The 18045-nt window shown below is 55.6% G+C and overlaps 2 protein-coding genes and 1 long non-coding RNA gene across 5 annotated transcripts; 1 reads left to right on the top strand and 2 right to left on the bottom strand.

Moving 5' to 3' along the window:
• Positions 1–1975: 1975 nt before the first annotated feature.
• Positions 1976–8202, bottom strand: CNP (2',3'-cyclic nucleotide 3' phosphodiesterase). Its single transcript, XM_027701477.1, has 4 exons — positions 8135–8202; positions 5430–6099; positions 4708–4850; positions 1976–4172 (listed from the first exon to the last, which is right to left on the bottom strand). Exons 1-4 carry the CDS (start codon positions 8135–8137, stop codon positions 3720–3722), a joined length of 1269 nt encoding a protein of 422 aa, XP_027557278.1. The 5' UTR covers positions 8138–8202; the 3' UTR covers positions 1976–3719.
• Positions 8203–8451: 249 nt separating this feature from the next.
• TTC25 (tetratricopeptide repeat domain 25) lies at positions 8452–17940 on the bottom strand. 2 transcript variants are annotated; one of them, XM_027701475.1, is made up of 13 exons: positions 17208–17940; positions 16690–16821; positions 16250–16403; positions 13978–14039; positions 13131–13287; positions 12353–12577; positions 11828–12035; positions 10260–10346; positions 9872–10068; positions 9606–9706; positions 9319–9397; positions 8835–8908; positions 8452–8726 (listed from the first exon to the last, which is right to left on the bottom strand). In XM_027701475.1, exons 1-13 carry the CDS (start codon positions 17316–17318, stop codon positions 8502–8504), a joined length of 1812 nt encoding a protein of 603 aa, XP_027557276.1. In that variant the 5' UTR covers positions 17319–17940; the 3' UTR covers positions 8452–8501. The 2 variants fall into 2 exon arrangements, with proteins under 2 accessions (XP_027557276.1, XP_027557275.1); XM_027701474.1 differs by having other exon boundaries at positions 8452–8908.
• LOC113976361 lies at positions 13300–16243 on the top strand. Of its 2 annotated transcripts, XR_003537078.1 has the most exons (4): positions 13300–13605; positions 14176–14422; positions 14761–14960; positions 15349–16243. It is a non-coding gene; the product is annotated as an uncharacterized LOC113976361 (long non-coding RNA). The 2 variants fall into 2 exon arrangements; XR_003537077.1 differs by lacking the exon at positions 13300–13605 and having other exon boundaries at positions 14054–14422.
• Positions 17941–18045: the final 105 nt, after the last annotated feature.

Genomic DNA, 18045 nt, shown 5'->3' with positions numbered 1-18045 from the left:
ACAGGAGCCACTGGATGTAGGGATTTGTCACAGACACTGTGATTGTTGTCTTCAAGGGATGTTGTCCCTGAGCTGTTTCTAGAAGGACAAGGAGCTGATGGAGGTGCAGGAGGCAGGTGCTTCAGGTGCTGCCCCTGAAGCACAGGCGTGGTGGGATGGACATGATCAGGTGTGGTCAGACACTTCCTGCTCTTTGGTGTCACTCCTGGCCAGCTCTGGCCTGGCAGCTCCTGCCCAGGGTCTCCCAGGGGGAATGGCTGGTGCAGTGAGAGCTCCTGCCAAATGGGAAAGACCTGGAGAGAGCAGAGCTGCCATGGCTGAGGGCAGACCAGGCTGGTGTGTCGGGGGATCTTCCACCAGTTGTGCTGGGAGTTGTTCTGAGCAGCTCGAGAAGGAGCTGTCAGCTTCTCCAGGGAAGTTGTCAACTACAGGAAGAGTGTGTGGGGAGTGTGGCTGTGGGCAGAGCTGGCCTGTGTGGGCTCTGCTGTAGGACTGCAGTGTTTGCAGGGAGATAGGAATTGTTTGGCTGTTAGACTTTCCCTTGGATGTGGTTTTGCCTGATCATGCTCATGGAATCATGGAGTAGTTTGGGTTGGAAAGCTGTGAAGACCATTCAGGGGGTTCTGGTCACCCTCTTTGACTGGCTCCTTGTTGCTTTGGCTGCACAGAAGGTGCCATATTTGTTGTTTGAACACTCCTGGGAGTGTTCAGTGAGCAGGATCCCCACTGCTGACAGCTGTTGTAAATACAGGAATGCAAGTTGGAAAACAGGAGAAAGAAAAAAAAATGTTCTGGGACAACAGTATTATCCATTATCCATGGAATAGTGGGTCCCTCCACTCTGTATCTTCCAGGATACAAAGTGGAAGCTGCTGTGCTGTCATGGTGTTTCTGGCACAGAGGCTGGTCCAGCTCCGGTGCCAGTCCCTGTCCAGCTGTGCCGGTCCCGGTTCCGCAGCCACCAAACAGGGTCGGGCCACGTGCTGCTTTGCCACTTGCAAATGACTTCCTCAGTTTCAGTAGTAACTCTACATCTTCCCTTATCTCCAGTGGATGGTTTTCATCCTGTTTAAATTCGTGCCTTGTCCCTAGGGAACAGGATGCCCCTGTGCTGCACCCACCTCATCCCTGGAGCGGTGCCGGTCCCCAGGTGGCTGTGGCAGGGCTGTGACAGGGACAGGTGGCAGCAGCTGGAGGGGCCATTCCTGGGTGTCCCTGTGCCCCAGGCCCTGTGTGACTGTAGGAGCTGACATGTAACTCTTTGGCCTTCCTGCCAGGCCCGGCTCTCCCGCTGCTGCTGTCAGGGATGGGGTTTGTTATCCCTTCTCAGAGCAGCGTTGGGCATTTTCCCTTGCCCAGACCTGAGCTCGGGGGGACAGCTCTGGTCTGTTGCTGGGAGTGGGGAGCTGGGACACTGCGCCTGAGCTGGAGCATGGAGGATGGCCTGGGAGGGCAGGATCCGTGGAGAGCCTGGCTGCCATCCCAGCCTGTCCCACTGCCCCATCCCCATCCCTGCTGTCCTTAATGGCTCGTGTGGACAGAGTGTGGTGTGAGGTAGAGTCAGAGGGGCTGTGTGCGGAGCACCCCGAGCCCCTCAGTGCACGTGAGTCGTGGTGGTCACGACACTACAGAATAGTCAGGACAAATCCAGGCGCCGATGCGAAGCCACTTGGAGAGGAGCTTGTCCCTGCGCTGCCGTATTTATCTGAATTGGAATTCGGAATGTTTACCTCAGTGTACATAGCTCAACCTTTCCCTGGGAGGAAAGGGGAATTGCATGGAGCAATCGCTGTCCCATCGCTTTGTTAAACTCCTCATCCTCTCCCAGCCAGGCTCCGTGTCGGTACTGACTGTCCTGTCCCTCTTGGACCTTTCTAGGATGTGAATGGTAAAAATGTGAATATTTGTTGTTTACTTCCTTAGCAGAACTCCTGATGCTGTGTTTGTATGGGGAATCAGCCTGAGCAGACCCATATGCAATCGGTTTTACTTTATTATAAACTGTATATGATGTACAAACTAATAAAAACTCAAACGACGACAGTGTCACTGTTGTTCTTGAACAGGCAGATGAAGGAGATGTTCCAGCCGTGCATTCCAGTGCTGGAGTGATCTGGATGCTGGGGGTGTGGGCTCAGTTGGCCCCTGGGCAGGTGCTGCCAAAGGCCTTTTTGAGCTTTGTTGGAGCAAACCCTTGAGGTTCTGTCAGGAGAGGCCCTGGCTGAGCATTGGGCACTTGGCTGCCGCTGGTGTGGGAGCTGGAAGGATTTCTCCAGGGAGGGCAGGGAGGGTCACAGGTGATCTGGGTAGATTTATAGCTCACTTTTTTTATGTTACAATGAGAACTTATTATCATTCTCCATTTTGGAACAGCAGGAACTATTTCGCTTTCCTAGCAGAGTGTTTGGTTCCAGACAAGCCCCAGAGCTCTCCCTGCTTTTGGCCTCGACATTTGGAGGAGAAACACTCCTCACCCCGGCACCACTGGGCTCGGGCGAGCTGTGCCCAGTGACAGCCCCAGCCCAGCCCACGCCTCAAACACGGTCAGTATTTACAGTGTTAGTGTGGGTTAATGTCACTCTGCAGCTCCCCAGGCCCTGAGCCAGAGCCGGAGGCCGAGCTGGGACCTGACCTGGGACCATCAGTGGAGCTTCATATTAAATAGTGCCCAGGAGCCACCGCCCTGCTGGACCGGGGCCTGGTGGAGCACAAACACAGGTTTCAGTCAAACATTTAATGACAGAAGTGCTGGGTCAGTAACTTCCAGCCAGGGTTTAGGTTTGAGCAGACTTGAGTTACGCGGTTACGGTGCCTCCGCTTCCTACACTACGGGGTTACTCCAGCCTAACTCTTAACATTCAGGTGCATTAGAGGAAGGGAGTAAAATCTTGCATGAAGTGCAGTTCTGTACTTCAGACATGATTTTAGTTTCTATCAAATAAGATGGAAAAGATGTTAGTTCATCTCTTCCACTCCCTGCCAAGGCAGGATTGTTCCCTACAGGACAAGGACATAGGACAGTGCTTGGTCCAGCCCAGGTAGGGGGAAGTGGCCGGAACTGGCTGCCTGTCCTGGTGTTTCACTTGTTTCCCCCGTGGTCGGTGTCTTTAAGACATCACCTGGCACTGTGCCCTCCTCCAGGAGGAGCTGGGCTGGAGCTGGGCAGCTGCGGGACCAGCCTGGGATTGGGGCTGCCGGGACCTGCTGCCCTCAGCAAGGTCTGTCCTTAGGGGCCAAACCCTTGGTAAGGGACCACCCCTGACAGGAGTGAGCCACGTGCTGGTTCTGACCCCGTAATCAGCTGCCAGAGCAGCCGATGTCAGTCCCTGGATGTGGGAGGGGAGGGACATCCTGCAGTTCCCTTGGCTTCAGAGCAGCACCGACAGGCTTTGGTCAGTGCCAACAGGTAAAGGTCGAACGATTGTGGTTCAGAGGGAAGCGATAAAAGCCCAGAGTTGATCTTCCTCCAAGGAAGAAAACAAGCAGGACACCCTGGCTGGTTCCCTCCAAAACTCTCCCATTAAAATCCATGACAGTTTCAGTCAGGAGTTGCTTGTTTTCTTCCTTGTCCTGAGGCTGATAACTCCCCAGAGGCTTCACGCTGGGGTGGGCAGAAGGGTTGACTTTAGTAAAGGTACAATTATTTCTCTTTACACTTTAAGGTTACAGGAGTTACTTGCCTTTTAAAAACAAACCGAGGAGCTGCCCTGCCCGTGCTCCTAGATGATGGTGCAGGAGCTAAAGGCAGATCCCCGTTTGTTGGTGCTCTGCGTTGGCACGAGTTTTCCCTTCCCGTAGTACCCCGAGAATATCGCCCTCACATCGATCTTTTTAGAGAGGACGAGCATCCACATACCGTTATCAAAATACAGCAGTTTCCCTCCTCCAATTTCCCCCACTTGCTCCCCTTTGTTCCCCGCCTTTTCCAGCTTCACGAACTCCAGCAGGTCGAGCCCGGTCTGGACGGCCTCGACGCCGTTGGCGCAGCCGAGGGTGATGTGGGCCCGGCTGCCCCGCGGGAGGTTGTCCGCGGGCAGGATCTTGTCGGCGTCCCCAGGCCAGAGCTGCAGCTGCTGCTCGCTCAGCTCGATGCGAGCCCCGACAGTCTTTGTGGTGATGAACAGCGCTGAGATGGAGAGGGTGAAGCCTTTGCCATAGGAAGCCTTGACGGCCTGGAGGAGAGGGAGACACACGTGGAAGAGTGTCAGTGCCTGTGGGTGGGGATTCACAGCGCTGTCACTGTCCCCAGGCTCAGGGTAAGGTGGCTGCTCACAGCAGCTCTTGCTGTGACGTAGTTAAAATACCAAGTGCAAGGAGAAGGTCAGGGCCTGACACTCCAGCTCTGTGGATTTGGAGCTGGGTATGTCTTTATCCTTCACAAATTCCAATATTTAACTTGGGCTTATCTGCTCTGAAATAATCTGTCTGGGAGTGTAAATACTTCAGTTCATCGTCATTCAGCTCACACTGCTGGAGATGATGCTGGAGGGAGGGTGGGAGTATTTTGTTTGGGAATAGGAAACAGTCACCATCTCCACAACTCTGAGTTTTCTCCTGCACAGGCCACATGGACATAGTTCCTGTCTCTACCTTTGGCCTCTGGCTCAGAGCAAAGCCTGTCCCCAGCCCACCCCAGGCTCGTGGATCCCCTACTGGGAAGGGAGGGACACTGGGGGTGTGGAGAGGAGTTGGGACCCCAGCACTCACTTCCTGCTGCGCGTATTCCTCAGCTCCAGCTGCTTTTCCGAACTCGGTGTATTTCGTGGTGCAGTGCAGGACCCCGGGTGGCCTCTTCACAAAGTAGCTGGTGAGATCTATTTTTATTTTGGGATCATCGATAGCAGAAGCAACTGCAAATACAGGTAAAGAACATCACTGTCACAAAGTGATCCTCCCAATGTCACTCCACGAGCCCAAGTCCCACCTCAGGTCCCTTTCCCACCCTGTCCTTCACCTCATCTTTCTGGCTGCTGGGGAGCACTGGATGGGTAACTGAGCCCCTCCCTGCCCCCAGGCTCACCACAGATGGAGCCAGAGAACAGAAGCCTCTGCATGTCCTTGTGGTTTGTCTTAACCCTGATGATGTGGGTCCCTTAAAGGAGGGGATTGTTCGGCCTTTCCCATTTCTCTCTGACTCTTTGCCTTTGTCCCACCCAACCCTTTGGAACCAGGGGACACCCAGGACCCCACGTCCCACTGCTGCCACCCGAGCCCAGTGGGGTCAGAACTGAAAAGACTTCTCAGGAACTACCCTTTAATTTATTTTCACTTAAAAAGCAACTTTGGCAGCGATGGGGACCAGGTTAGTAGCTTTAAAAGCTTTAAAAAGCTTTTCTTGTTGACACATTTAACTAGAATTGGCTTGAGGAGCTGATCAGACTTGTTAACATCAACAGGTAAAAGCATGGTAAGATCATGTCTATACATACAGTATTTACTCTCCTTTTTGAAGGCTTTGAGACTCCCGAGCTCATCCAAGAAGGCCTGGCCAGCCTTTCTCAGGGTCTCCGAACTTCTTTTGCTCAAAAACCACCCAAAATACATGGGGAGGAATTCCTTCTCCAAGCTTGGCTTCATCTTCTTCAGCTCTTCCACAGACAGTTTCCACTGATTCTTGTCCTTCAGCTGGGGACAATCCAAGCGCCAGGGGGTTTTGGGCTCGGCGAAGATGACTTTGTACCGGTACTTGTCAGCAATGTCAAAGAGCTGCTCCAGCCGTTCCCGCTCGTGGTGAGTGTCATCCAAAACGATGACGCTGATCTCCCGTTTGCAATAGTCAACTAGATCCTCGTCCACCTTGGAGTACTCTTCAGGAATGGAGCTTCTTATTACCGGTGTGATTTTATAGTGGTCGACAGAGATGACCTTGCAGGCGTCCTTGTACCGATCGTGGATGGCCTGGGCCAGGGTGGACTTCCCGCTGCCAGGCAGCCCCCGGAGGATGAAAAAGGTTTTGGATTCCTTGAGTGTGGAGATGGTGTCTTCATCGTCCAGGAACGGGAACTGCAAACTCTCGGGTCTCTCTTTCGCTGATTGAGTAGACATTTTTCTAAATATTTTAGGCAGGAAGGTGTGACTCTTCTTGGAGAAGCCTCTGTTCTGAAATGGAAGGAGAAAACACTTTGCAGGGCAGGAACCCCGGAGACCACGTGGCCCCACTGGGACCTTTACTGGGAGAGATGGGGTGCAGGGAGCACCTCTCCCCCCCGTCCTCACTTGGGTGCCCTGCTGGGCTGACACCCCCTCCCACAGCTGCCCTGGCTGGTCCCAGGGCAGGGACCTGTGCCCTGACCCACCCAAGGGCTGAAGGTGCAGCCCCGCTCCCCTCCCTGGCCTCGGCAGCTGCGGTCCTGCCCCACCAGGAAGGGGAAGTTTTACCCGTCACGTGGCAGCAGCGCGGGCAGAGCTCCTTGTGTGACAAATTTAGCCTGAACGCTTGAACAAACCCCTGTGGCTGCCGGATGCCGAGGGCGCGGCGAGACCTGGGGAAGCCCAAGGGGAACAGAAAGTCCCAGCAGGTGCTCAGAGCTGCCACACTCTCGTCCCTTCACCTGAATTGCACACTCTGTCCCCAGGGAAGTGGCTGTTTCCTAGAGCAGCCCATGAGGATGACGCCGTCTCTCTCTGAGCTGCACTGGGGATCAGCACCCGAGTGCCGAGGAGGAGGGAATTAGGGCTCCTCTTGGGAAGAGAAACTTAGATTGCTTCCAGGAAAACCCAACCCCTCCCTGCAGCTGCCAGGTAGGGCAGAACTCGAAAGTGAAACCTCGAGTGCCGAAGGAAACGAAACACTTTTGTTTGGCAGCAGCGAGCGGGAAACGCTGCTGGGAGCTGGCACGGGCTCTCCCTCCCCTCCTGCCAGCAGCTCCTATAACTGGAATCCCAGATTAATTCCCAGCAGGGCCTGGAAAAACACGGGACTGCAAGGAAACGAGGGATTTCTCCAGCTGTGCGAGTTCACTATAGCATCAATGGGGCAGTCACTGTTTTTTGGGTCAATACATGAACTCTCCACCTCTCCAGCTGGGCCAGCCCAGCCTGGGACCCACTGGAGCCGAAGGCCATGGGAGTGATGCCCAAGGAGAGAGTTTTGCCTTTGATGCAAAAATCGAGAGGTTTTTCATAAAACATAACTGCTCTGCCTGGGGCAGAAAACTGCTTTTCCTCTTTGCAGATTGATGCTGTTGTTTAAAAAAACCCACTTTTCAGGTGATGAATTTCCCCATCTCTTTATTCCAGAACGTGGAGGTGGGTTTGGTTCCAAATGTCTGGGGAGCAGGACCAGGGCCCCACAGCTCCCACGGGCACTGCCCCGGGGTCAGCTGCAGGACGGGGACCCCGAGTGCTCTGGGGCTTGTGTAGAAAGAAATGGGCCCGCCAGGGCAGCGGGGACCCCCAGGCTCTCCAGGGACCTCCACTGCCTTGCCCGTGGACTCGGGGCTCCCGGGTGCCCACAGAGGAGGAAGCAGGTGAGTCACCTGGAGCTCTGTTCCTGCTCGCAGCGCAGGTGCCCCGTTTGCCCGGGGGTCGCAGGGCCGGAGCCGGTGCCGCGCTGTCCCCGCACCGCGCTGTCCCCGCACCGCGCTGTCCCCGCACCGCGCTGTCCCGCGGGCGGGGGCCGGGGCCGCTGTTCTGCCGCGGCAGCTGCTCAGGGGACTGAGGCGCTTTTCAGCCCCGCGAACAAAGGAACAATCACGGCCCCCCCCCGGGCCATTGTTCGCCGCCAGCTCGGGGACAACGGGCGCCTTCACGGCCCGGGCCGGGTGGACAAAGGCCCCGCAGAGCGCGGGGTGCGGGGTCCCTCCGGACAATCCCCCATTGAGCCCGGCCCGGCCCCCCCGCCGCCCCCACAAAGCTCCCGCTTGTCTCCGGCTCCCCGCGGGACAGGGGCTCGATCGCTCCCGGCCCTGGGCTGCCCGTGCCCCGGCGCCCCCCAGGGTGTGCCGGGACCCCCAGAACGGAGCCGCGGGGATCCTGGGGCCGTTCTCGGGGCCCGGCTGCCCCCGCGTCCCCCCACACCCAGCGCCCACGTGTCGGTGACGCCGCGGGCGCTTCCTCCCGCCGGGAATCGAAACCATTGCCCGAGCGGAGCGGCGGCACCGATCCCGGTCCCTGTCCCGGTGGCCCCGCTTACCATGGTGAGGGCAGCGGCTCCGGGGCGGCCGCCGGTGCGGAGCGGCGCGGCGTGGAAGCGGCTGTGGGGGGGGGGAGCGGCCGCGGCCTCTTTCATAGCCCCGGGTCCCGCCCGCCCCGCGGGGCCGTCCGAGCCCTCCCCCGGGGCTCAGTCCCCGCCCCGCCCGCCCGGTAGGTCCGGCCCCGGAGGAGCCGGTCCCGGGGATGCTGCCGGGACAGCCCTGGGCCGGGAGAGGAGATACGGGGAGAGAGGAGGCTCTGAGAGCGGCGGTGGCTCAGCCCAGCTCCTTCCCTGCTCAGGACACACCACTCCACTGCTGGGTATGTCTCTTGTTCAACATTTATTTTTTAGTCTTCCCGCCTCTGCTCTACTTTTCCCCGTTGCTCTCTTTTATTTCCTCGTCCGTTTCCCCATCACTGGCATTTCCATATGCTTCTGTATCACTGCCGGCTTCCTCTTTTGGCTTTTCATCTTGATTTCCTGTGTCTTCTTCCCCTTCCTCCCTCTCTCTGTCCTCCTCAGATTTATTGTTTTCTGTGTTTTCTGTATCGTTCCCGGTTTCTTCTTTTGGCCTTTCATCTTGATTTCCCATGTCTTGTTCCCCTTTCTCCCTCTCTTTGTCCTTCTTAAGCTTGTTGTTTTTTGTGGGTTTTCTATCATTCTGGGCTTCTTCTTCTGTCTTCTCATCTTGATTTCCCATGTGTTGTTCCTCTTCCTCCCTCTCTCTGTCCTTCTCCAACTTGTTTTTTGTGTTTTCACGGCTGGAGTCACGACCTGGGGAGGAATAAGCAAACTTAAGCCAAGTCCCAGCACTCAGCAGTCGGGCTCAAGAAAGGTCCCCCGGCTCCCTCACCCCCACCAGGAATCTCTTGCTCTCAGGAGCCCCTGTGTTCTGGGACAGGGGGTGCTGGGAAGCAGCACTGAGGGGAGCAGCACTGGGTGCTGTGGGCACAGCACCCTGCCAGGACCCCTCACCGGGCCCAGGGAGGGCCAGCGTGTCAGTGACACCGGGCCCAGGGTGCAGGGGACACTCAGGGAGCGCTGCTGTCTGGACTTGCACCAAGATTTTAATTCACTGCTTGGAAGGAAATGAGTGCTGTGGGAATTCTAAGGTGCAGCTGCTGTGCTCCAGAAGAGGAAAATGGGGAGTTTTTCCATTTCTGGGTGCTGGGAGTGACAAGTACCTTTCCGTGAGCGAGCTGTCGCTTCTTTGCCGCCTTTGCTCAGCTGCTTGATGTAGCTTTTGCTCACCTTATCCAAGGCCTGAAAGGGATGTGGCTCTTAATAAAAGCCCCAGAAATGCAGTTACATATCCAAGTTTTTTCTTTTGCCCTCTGCTGTTGTTAGCAAGTCCTTTCCTACCACAAAACTCTTCATTTCTCCAGCATTACTGCCTGGAGTATCCCAGCTGGGATAACAACTGCTCACGGATGCTGCCCTGAGCTCCTCCACCCTGCAGCAGCCCCCTTACCGCAATGATGGTGTTTTGAGCAGCTTGGTCGGGCACAAGCTTCGCCTTTTCCAGGGCCTTTTCAAAGTTCAGGATCGCAGACCGGTAATCCTTTAATTTCACTGGAACAGACAAGGATATCAGCTGGTTTAACCCAGGATCAGGAGAACAACCAGAGGTAATCACACCAGTCTTGATCTGAGGGGTTGCTTTGGCTGTTAAATCCCAGAGATGTTTTCAGAACGGCTTCTCCACCCTGAGAGCAAAACCTGTGCCCGCCCCTTTACCTTGTGCCTGTGCCACCAGCACAGTGGCGTGGAGCTGCCACTCCACATCTCCCTCTTCATCCGCTGACTCCAGAGACTTCTCTCCGCAATCTTCGGCTGTTTCAGCTTCACCCAGCTCGAGGTAACACCGGCCGATGTCATGGAACAGACAGGCCTTCTCCAGGCTGGATTTTGCCATTGGAATCCTCTTCTCCCAGCTTCAAGCAGAGTAAGACAGGCAGTTATCGACTGTCGCTGGGTGCAGTTATGATTCAGTCGCTGATTTGATAACTGAGGGTTCAGGTATGAAAACTTCCCCCGCCCCTGCTGCAGTGGGAACACACAACTGCCCAGCCATGGCCCGGGTCACTCCAGGCCCCCACTGCCCTCCCTGCTGGGCTGTACTCACGTGTTGATGGCCTGCTGGAACCTGCTGGTCCGGGCGTACACGCGGCCGATGTTGTCCAGGGCCCGGGACACGGAGTCGGGCAGAGCACTGTGACAGGGACACAGAGGGATTGTGGCACTGGCATCGTCCTGCTCCTGACTCACCCTGAGTCCCTCTGGTGCTCCCCATGGCCTCAGGGAAGTGTGGGGGAGTAAAGGGCCCAGGTCAGACTGAAAGCCATGAAATTAAGGTCAATTTTTGATTTTATTTACAGCTGGCAACTGACCCCATGGGACACAGGGGAAATGGTTTAGCTTTATCTTTGATTATTGTTATTTTTTGTGCAAATCTGGCATTCCTTGTAAAAGTCTTTCCACTTTTCTTTGTCTCAGTTTCCCTCTGGGTCCCTGACATTCATGGATGATCTCTGTCTTCCAAAGGGAAGGCCCAAAAATGTGTCTGCAGGCTCCTGGCACCAGCCCTGCTCCCTGTGCTTGGACTGAGCTGCTCCATGCCACAGGCGGCTCCTATAACAACGGAGCCTGTGGGCTTTAATTTTTTTTCCTTAATTATCCTCATTCCCATCTTTGGAAGTGGCTTTGCCTACCTTACCTTAGAGAAGGAAAAACCCATGAGTGGAGCAGCCAAATGAGACGGGAATCAAGGAATAACCGACTGGTTTGGGTGGGAAGGGGCCCTAAGGATCATCCAGTTCCAGCCCCCCCGCCACGCGGTCATTAACGGGAATCATTAGCGAGTCATTAAGAGTCATTAACGGCGTTTCCAGCTGCAGCCGCCAGAGGGCGCGGCCCGCCCGTCACCGCGGCCTTTGGGTCCTTAAAGGAACTTTAAAAGGGCCCTAAAACCAGGTATCTCCTCCTGCCTCTCTCCTGCTAATTCCTGCCTTTATCTGGCGCACCCGGGGAGTGGGATCACCAGGAGAAAGGCAGCCATTTCCTAAAACAACACTCATTTCCAAAGGGATTTTTGAAAATGAGAAACAACCCGTCAGTGACATTTTGAAAGCCCGGTGCAGTATTGGCAAAAATGACCCCCAAACCACTTCAGTTCAAGCCACTATTCCGTGTTTTCTCACGTGCTTTGCAAACTGTTACTAAGACTACATTTTGCTCCACTGTGGTTCAGCTGGAAGAGCTGCAGGATGTGTCCAGTGTGGGCAGGTAAGTGCACCTGGGAGAGACCTTTATTTCAAGCTGCTCTCATGGCCTGAATGAAAAGGGTTTTAAGACAAAATGTAGCAGCAAACTGGTGCAATTTCAAGCCTGAGCTTCCTGAGAAGGAGGTGCCTGCTTGAGGCTCAAGTGCTGACATTGGGACTTGTGTTCTTTCACTTTGTTTCAGCAGAGGTTTCAATGTGCCCCATGCTCTAGGTCCTAAAAATCCACTTCAGGCTCCTTATTTTTGAAATAGTAGAGATAAAAAGTCACCAGAGACCCTGATACACAGGCAGAGCTGAATGTGTGGCCCTGTTAAACCTCCAGGTGAGAATAACACCATTACCTAATGCTAAAACACCCCCACGAGGTACTTTCCCCTTTCCCCACCCACCTGAACTTCCCAGCACTTACTTCTGCCTGGCACAATCCAGATCCCTCCTGTAGCTGCGCAGAGCTGCCTCCATCTGTCCCATCTCCACCTGTGCGTTCCCAATGCAGCTGTGGAGGTCCCCAATCAGTTCACTCTTGTTGGGAACTTCACTCTCTGCCCGCCCTTGTATCTTTTTCAGGAGACGCTCAGCTTTCCTGCAGCTTTCCTCAGCAGAGCCTCTGGCCAGCACTGGGGACGGGGAGCAGAGTTTGGCACTGGGGTGTGACACAGAGATGTTGAGACGTTGTGGATTCCCCATCCCTGGGAGTGTTCCAGGCCAGGTTGGACGGGGCTTGGAGCGACCTGGTCTACTGGAAGGTGTCCCTGCCTATGGCAGGGGGTGGAGCTGGATGAGATTTATGGTCCCTTCCAACCCAAACCATCCTGGGATTCTGTGATACTGGGGAAGGGAGACCTAGTGCAGCGATAACCCTCAGGCAAAGGCTGGGAGTGGTTAGAGCTCCCCACAGCAGTGGGAGGCACTCAGCTTCCAGCCAGGAACCTACTCAGCTCAATGTCCTCCATGTCCTTGGCAATGGCTCTGGCAACTTCAGCCGGTTTCTGTCTCCTGTCCCCCATCCCCCTCTGCTGCAGGAGCCGGCGCTCGTACAGCCGGGCGTAGATCGGCTTCTGCTGCTGCCAGAAGTCCCGGCGTTGGTTCAGGTAGGAGATGCCATCCAAAACCAGGTCTTCGACTTTCCCCCCCTGCCTCATGTTGATCTGCATCAAGTCTGGAAATAAGATAAGGTGGAATCCAGGTGAGTGTCAATGGACCTGAGCTGCAGTGAAGTGGGGAATCGCTTGGGAATGTTCTTCCGGTCTGACAGAGACAGTCCTGGAAACTAAATTGTCCTGTGCTCCTCAGAGCTGAGGTAATGGGGGAGTTACCAGCATTTATAACAAACCCACAGAGGAGTCACAGCCCTGTGAGCAGCACTCGGCGCTGAGCACGAGTGTCAGTGGGTTTGTCGTTGTGACAGAAGTTCAGTCACTTGCAATGAAGCTGTTTCTCCTTCTCATTTCATCAGCACAGGCTTCTCTGAGTTGATTTATCGATGGGGAAGGAAATAAGCCCATATTTATAAATGTTGGACCTGGCTCCAAACCACCTGCCCTCTGCAGACACCTGCCCATGTCCAGCACCACGTGCTACGTGAGCTCTGGTACGAGTAAGGAAGAGTCACAGGGACAAAAACGAAGAAGAGAAATAAAAAAAGGATAAGAGGAAAAGAAAAACAGAACCTGCTTGGAAGGAACATTTAGGTAAACACAATGGAGAAACACCTTCATCCTTGAGCAACTCCTGCAGGAAGGTCTTGTCATCATAAAGCTGTCCCAGAAGCTCTCGCTCTGTTTTTGGATTCTTCACACGCTGCTTCTTTTTTTTCCCTTTTTGATCCTTAGTTGGTAGGTTCTGCAGTTTCTGGTTGTTTTTTCTGCTCTGTGTTGAGAAAAAAAGCAAAGGAAGTTGGGGGAGATCAGTGGGGAACACTGGAATGATCAGAATTCTGTCATGCTCCATATAAGGCAGCTTATTTTTTAATTAAAAGGAAAAAGTCAGTGTCTCACCAGCTGCTTTGGTCATGAGCAAGTGAAATTCTGCAGCCAATCGTGCTCCCTAAGGACCAAGAGGGTGTTACAGGAAAAGCAAGAACTAGTTCTGGCCTCTTGGAGGAGCAAGACCCTTCTGCCACAGAGCACCCCGAAGTGAAGCAATTGAGAAAGTGTCCATTATCAAAACTGTGACCTTAAACATCAGGTAAACCCAAAGTCAATATTGGAGCTCATGGCACCCTGCTGACCTCAGGGCTGTTACTCATTAGCCTCGGATGGGCGACCAGCAACACCCCCAGGAAGGGCCTGGGGAGGAATTCCACACTGGGCTTTGTTTCTCCCCTTGGCTCTTCCCTGCCCTTCTGCATTCTCCTGTAAGTTCTGGGTGGTTTGAGCCAGACCTGCACTAGAAGCAGGTGATAAACACTCATGATGGGTCAGTGTGTTTAAATGCTCAGGGAGCCCTTCAGCAGACCTGTGTCCCTGCAGGGACTGTCTCCCTTCCCGTGCCCATTTCAGGCAGTTTTAGCATTGCAACCACTTTAGAAGCTTCTCCAGCAAGAGCTCTGTGCTGTACCTCTGCCTGCCTGCTCACGAAGCCCAGCTCCTCCTTGTTCTCCAGCTTCACCGAGGCTGGATCTGCAGACACAGAGGAAACCCCTGTTAGTGCCCACAACAGCCACGCAGGCTCCTGTCAGTAAAATGCCCATAAAGGTGCCAAGCCCAAAATGTTCAGTTTGAACTGAAGCTGTTCTAATTCTTTCCCATGGAACAGGGGGTGTTGGTGTGTCCTGGGCGCAGGGAATGCACCTCATCCACCAGCTCCTCTTGGGATTTTAATTCCTATTTTACACAGCACCAGGGGCTCTCATTGCAGCATTCCTACAGACAGGCTACATCCTGCATGGAAACTGGGGAAGGAGAAGGATGCAGGTTCTTCTGGGGAATCACAGCAGGAGTGTAAAATGGCAGGAAAGCTCTGAGCACAGGGAGCTCCTGCAATCCAGAGGATTATTCTAAAGGTTTGTGCACTGACATTAGGGCAAAACTCCCTAATGTGTCCAAGGGAAGGACAGAGCTTCCCAGGCCAGTGCAGGAGGATTCCCTTTGGCACAGCCATGGGGCCCAGACCAGCAGTGTGGGCACAGGCAGATCACTGGGGCAGCAGTTCCCGATCCTGCTGCATGAAGCACAGGCAGGGAAGCACTTTGGGAATGTGCCCTGTTAATGTGTGTGCATTTCCCAACTATTCAAACATCCAGATCCATGCCGATGTGTTTGTTTCCCTGCATCTTGGAGCTATTGACTGATGTATAAAAAAAGAGTTTTCTAGTTTTTTACACCACTCCTGTACCTGCAGCCCAGGGGCTTGAGGGAAGTTAGAGACCCTGCCTTGAGCCCAGGAAGATTCCAGCTGGGAGCTGTGGCAATACCTGATCATTGTGCTAAGCTCAGGAAGCAGCAGGAATGGAGGAAAACAAGCCAGATGTGCAAACCTTCCCTGTTTTTTTAAATAACAATTCCATATGAAAGCGCCGCAGGCTCTGGCGCCGCTGGCACGTGAGTTAATCCCTGGCACTGGGGGAGGGCTGAAGTTTGGAAATTTCGGGGGAGGGAGGCCTGGCCTATCTGGGGATCTGTGCAGGGTGTGAGCGGGGCGTGCCGGGCGCTGGGCAGGGATAGGCTCCAGGGATAGGCTCCGGGATGCACCGGAGCGGATCCAACCCGCCAGGCAGGTTTGGCAGCCCCAGGGGGGGCCCGAGCACGGGGCTCCCTGCACGTGTCATGTCAGGGGTGGCAGCCCCAGGTGAGGTGTGTGTGTGTGCCCCGGACTGGCACAGACTGACTGTGCCCGCCAGCGTGGCTGAGAGAAAAACTAGGGGACAAGGGACAAGTTCTCCGTTTGCTTTGAACCCCACGAGGTCCTTGGCCTCTCCTGTCTCTGCAGGACCCGCTGGTGATCTGAGCCAGAAGTGATGAAAGCAGAGCTCGTTGCAAGAGTCAACAGTTTCACTGCTCTTGTGCAATGGGAATTGGAGGAGAGTCAGGATTTCGGGAGGCCAGTCTCAGGCAGCATGGCACATTTCATTCCAAACTTTGAATATTGGGATTTAGATCTCAAAATGGATTCTGGAATTAAATGGATTCTGAAATTAGTGCTGGAGGTAGATCATAGAATCGCAGAATCCCAGCATGGTTTGGGTTGGAAGGGACCTTAAAGCCCATCCAGTTCCAACCCCTGCCATGGGCAGGGACACCTCCCACTAGCCCAGGTTGCTCCAAGCTCCTTCCAACCTGGCCTTGGACACTTCCAGGGCTGGGGCAGCCACAGCTTCTCTGGGCAACCTGTGCCAGGGCCTCCCCACCCTTATAGGGAAAAATTTCTCCCCAGTACCCCAAGTAACCTTGCCCTTTCTCAGCATGAAGCCATTCCCCCTTGTCCTGGCACTGCAGGCCCTTGTAAATAGTCTCTGTCCACTTTTCTTCTCGGCTCCCCTCACACATTGGGAGGCCACTGGTGAGATGATCTACTCTGGTCTGTATTCCCTGGAACATTTCCATGGTGACTTTGGAAATTTTAGTATCAGGAGTTGCCTCCAAAACTGAAGGGATCAGACACTGTGTGTGAATGAGCACTCAGGGGGAAAAGGAGGAAAAAAAGAGCAGGGCTGGGCTCTTTGTGGTGCTTCCTGGTGCTTCTGGATTCACCTGCCACTGAGCACGTGGACCCAGCAGCAGCAGGACTGTGGTGTGGGGCCCTTGGGTCACTGGCAGAGCTGATCTGCCATCAGCTGTGCCCTGAACAGTGTCAGCCAGGCTCGTGGGGGCCAGGAAGTGGCACTTCTTACTGCCAATGCAGTTCATAATTGCCTCCTCTGCCTTGTTGATGCCCAGCTGGAATTTGTGCTGGTCCGGGCGGAGCCTCCGGCCTCGATGGTAAAACACCAGCGCGAACTCGAAGTCCCCCATGGTGTAGAGGGTCTCTGCCTTTTGGTAAAGCCCCTGAAATGACATTTGGGAAAAGAAATGATTAAAAAGAGGGAAAAAAGTTTCATGGATCTCAAGTAACTCCTGACAGGCAGAAGGGAGAACCCACAGGTGGCACAACCTGAGTACAACAAACCCCAGTCCTGGAGCTGACTGAGCACCTCCACTGCTCCAAGAGCAGCAGAAACCTTAGGAGTGTTTGGAGTGAGCTGTTCCCTCCCAGCTCTGCCTCAGACCCTTCAGGGTCTCACAGATCCAGGCCAGCCCTGGCCCCCCCACTCTCACCACTTCCTCTGGTTACCTCAGTGAACGCTTTGTCTCTTTGGAGCGAGGCTTCAGCATCCTTCAAGGAGTTTTCTGTGTCCCCAAGTTTCAGGAAGCACTTGGAGCGGGTTATAAGGCACTGCTTGTCCCCTGCCCTCAGCTTCAGTGCCTGGAACCACAGACCCAGACATGTCACCAGTGCTGGCTCAACACCACAAATACACAAGTGCAGGTATTTGGTGCCACCTGCACAGTCCCCACATGGATCTTGATGACAGATGATGATAAAACCGCAGGATTTTTATTGAAAAGAACCTTCCCTTGCAGTTCACAGGTTCCCTGTGCTGCAGGGGCTGCCCTGCCTGGGTCACCCCCTGGTACCGAGACCTCCTGGGGACACGTCCCTCCGAGCCACCTCCCCTCGCCGCGGGTGCCACTTTCCCTCCGCTGCCTCTTCCCCCTCCTGAACCGAGTCGCGGCCGCCCCGGGTCGAGGCCCGTCCCGCCTCGGGCCGCTCGGTGTCCCCGGACCGCGCCCCCGCCGCGGCGCTCTCACATTGTTGAAGCAGCCCAGCGCCTTGCGGTGCTGCCCGCGCCGGCTCAGCGTCGTCCCCTCGGTGATGAGGCTGCCGAAGGTGACGATGGGCCCGGGGTCCGGGTCCGCCATGGCTGCGCCGCGCCGCCGTTGCCGGGCAACGACCCCGCTTCCGGTGGAGGCCCCGCCCCCGGAGTGACGTCAGGCGCGCCCGGTCAGTGCCCACGTGGGTCCCGGTGCCCCGGGAGCGGCTCCGGTACCGACCCCTCACCCCGGCCCGGCCAGGCACGCCGGCCCTCGCTGCTGGGCAGGCGCGTCCGCGGGCCGTGCCCGGGGCTGCCGGCGGGTGCTCGCGGTGTCTCTGTCCCGTCCCGACCCGGTGCCCGTGCGGTTCTGTTCTTCCGCCCGCGTTCCCGGAGTCCTGCGCGGCCCCAGTGCAGCCGCGGTGCCGAACGCCGGGCAGAACCGGTTCCTCTGCTCCGCCCGGTCACGGCCGGTGCCTCCTGCAGCGGCAGCACGAGGGGCAGCCGCCGCCCCCCTGCCATCGGTTATTCGGGACCGTTAGGCGCTCGCGGGTGGCCCCGGTACCGGTTTCGCCGCTGCAGTGGCCAGTCCTGGCCAAATAAATGACTAACGGGAGATGCTGCTGGTTCCCTCCCGTCCGTGCTTCAGTCCCGACTTTATTTTGGCGCTGGGTGAGACCCCGCGCCAAGATTCGTGTTGGAGACACTTTGTTCCTGCCAAGTGACTCACAGTGGGGGGGGAGGTGTCTGTCCCGCTCGGGGATGGTGACATTTAACGTCACCATGAGGCAGATCCGCGGTGCCGGGGCTGCGCGTACCCGGCCCGGCCGCAGCGG

Source organism: Neopelma chrysocephalum, unplaced genomic scaffold, assembly GCF_003984885.1.
Source record: "Neopelma chrysocephalum unplaced genomic scaffold, ASM398488v2 Primary Assembly neopelma1_157, whole genome shotgun sequence".
Lineage (NCBI taxonomy): Eukaryota > Metazoa > Chordata > Aves > Passeriformes > Pipridae > Neopelma > Neopelma chrysocephalum.
Note: the sequence above shows the minus strand (reverse complement) of the source record. Positions and strands in the feature narration are given on the sequence as shown.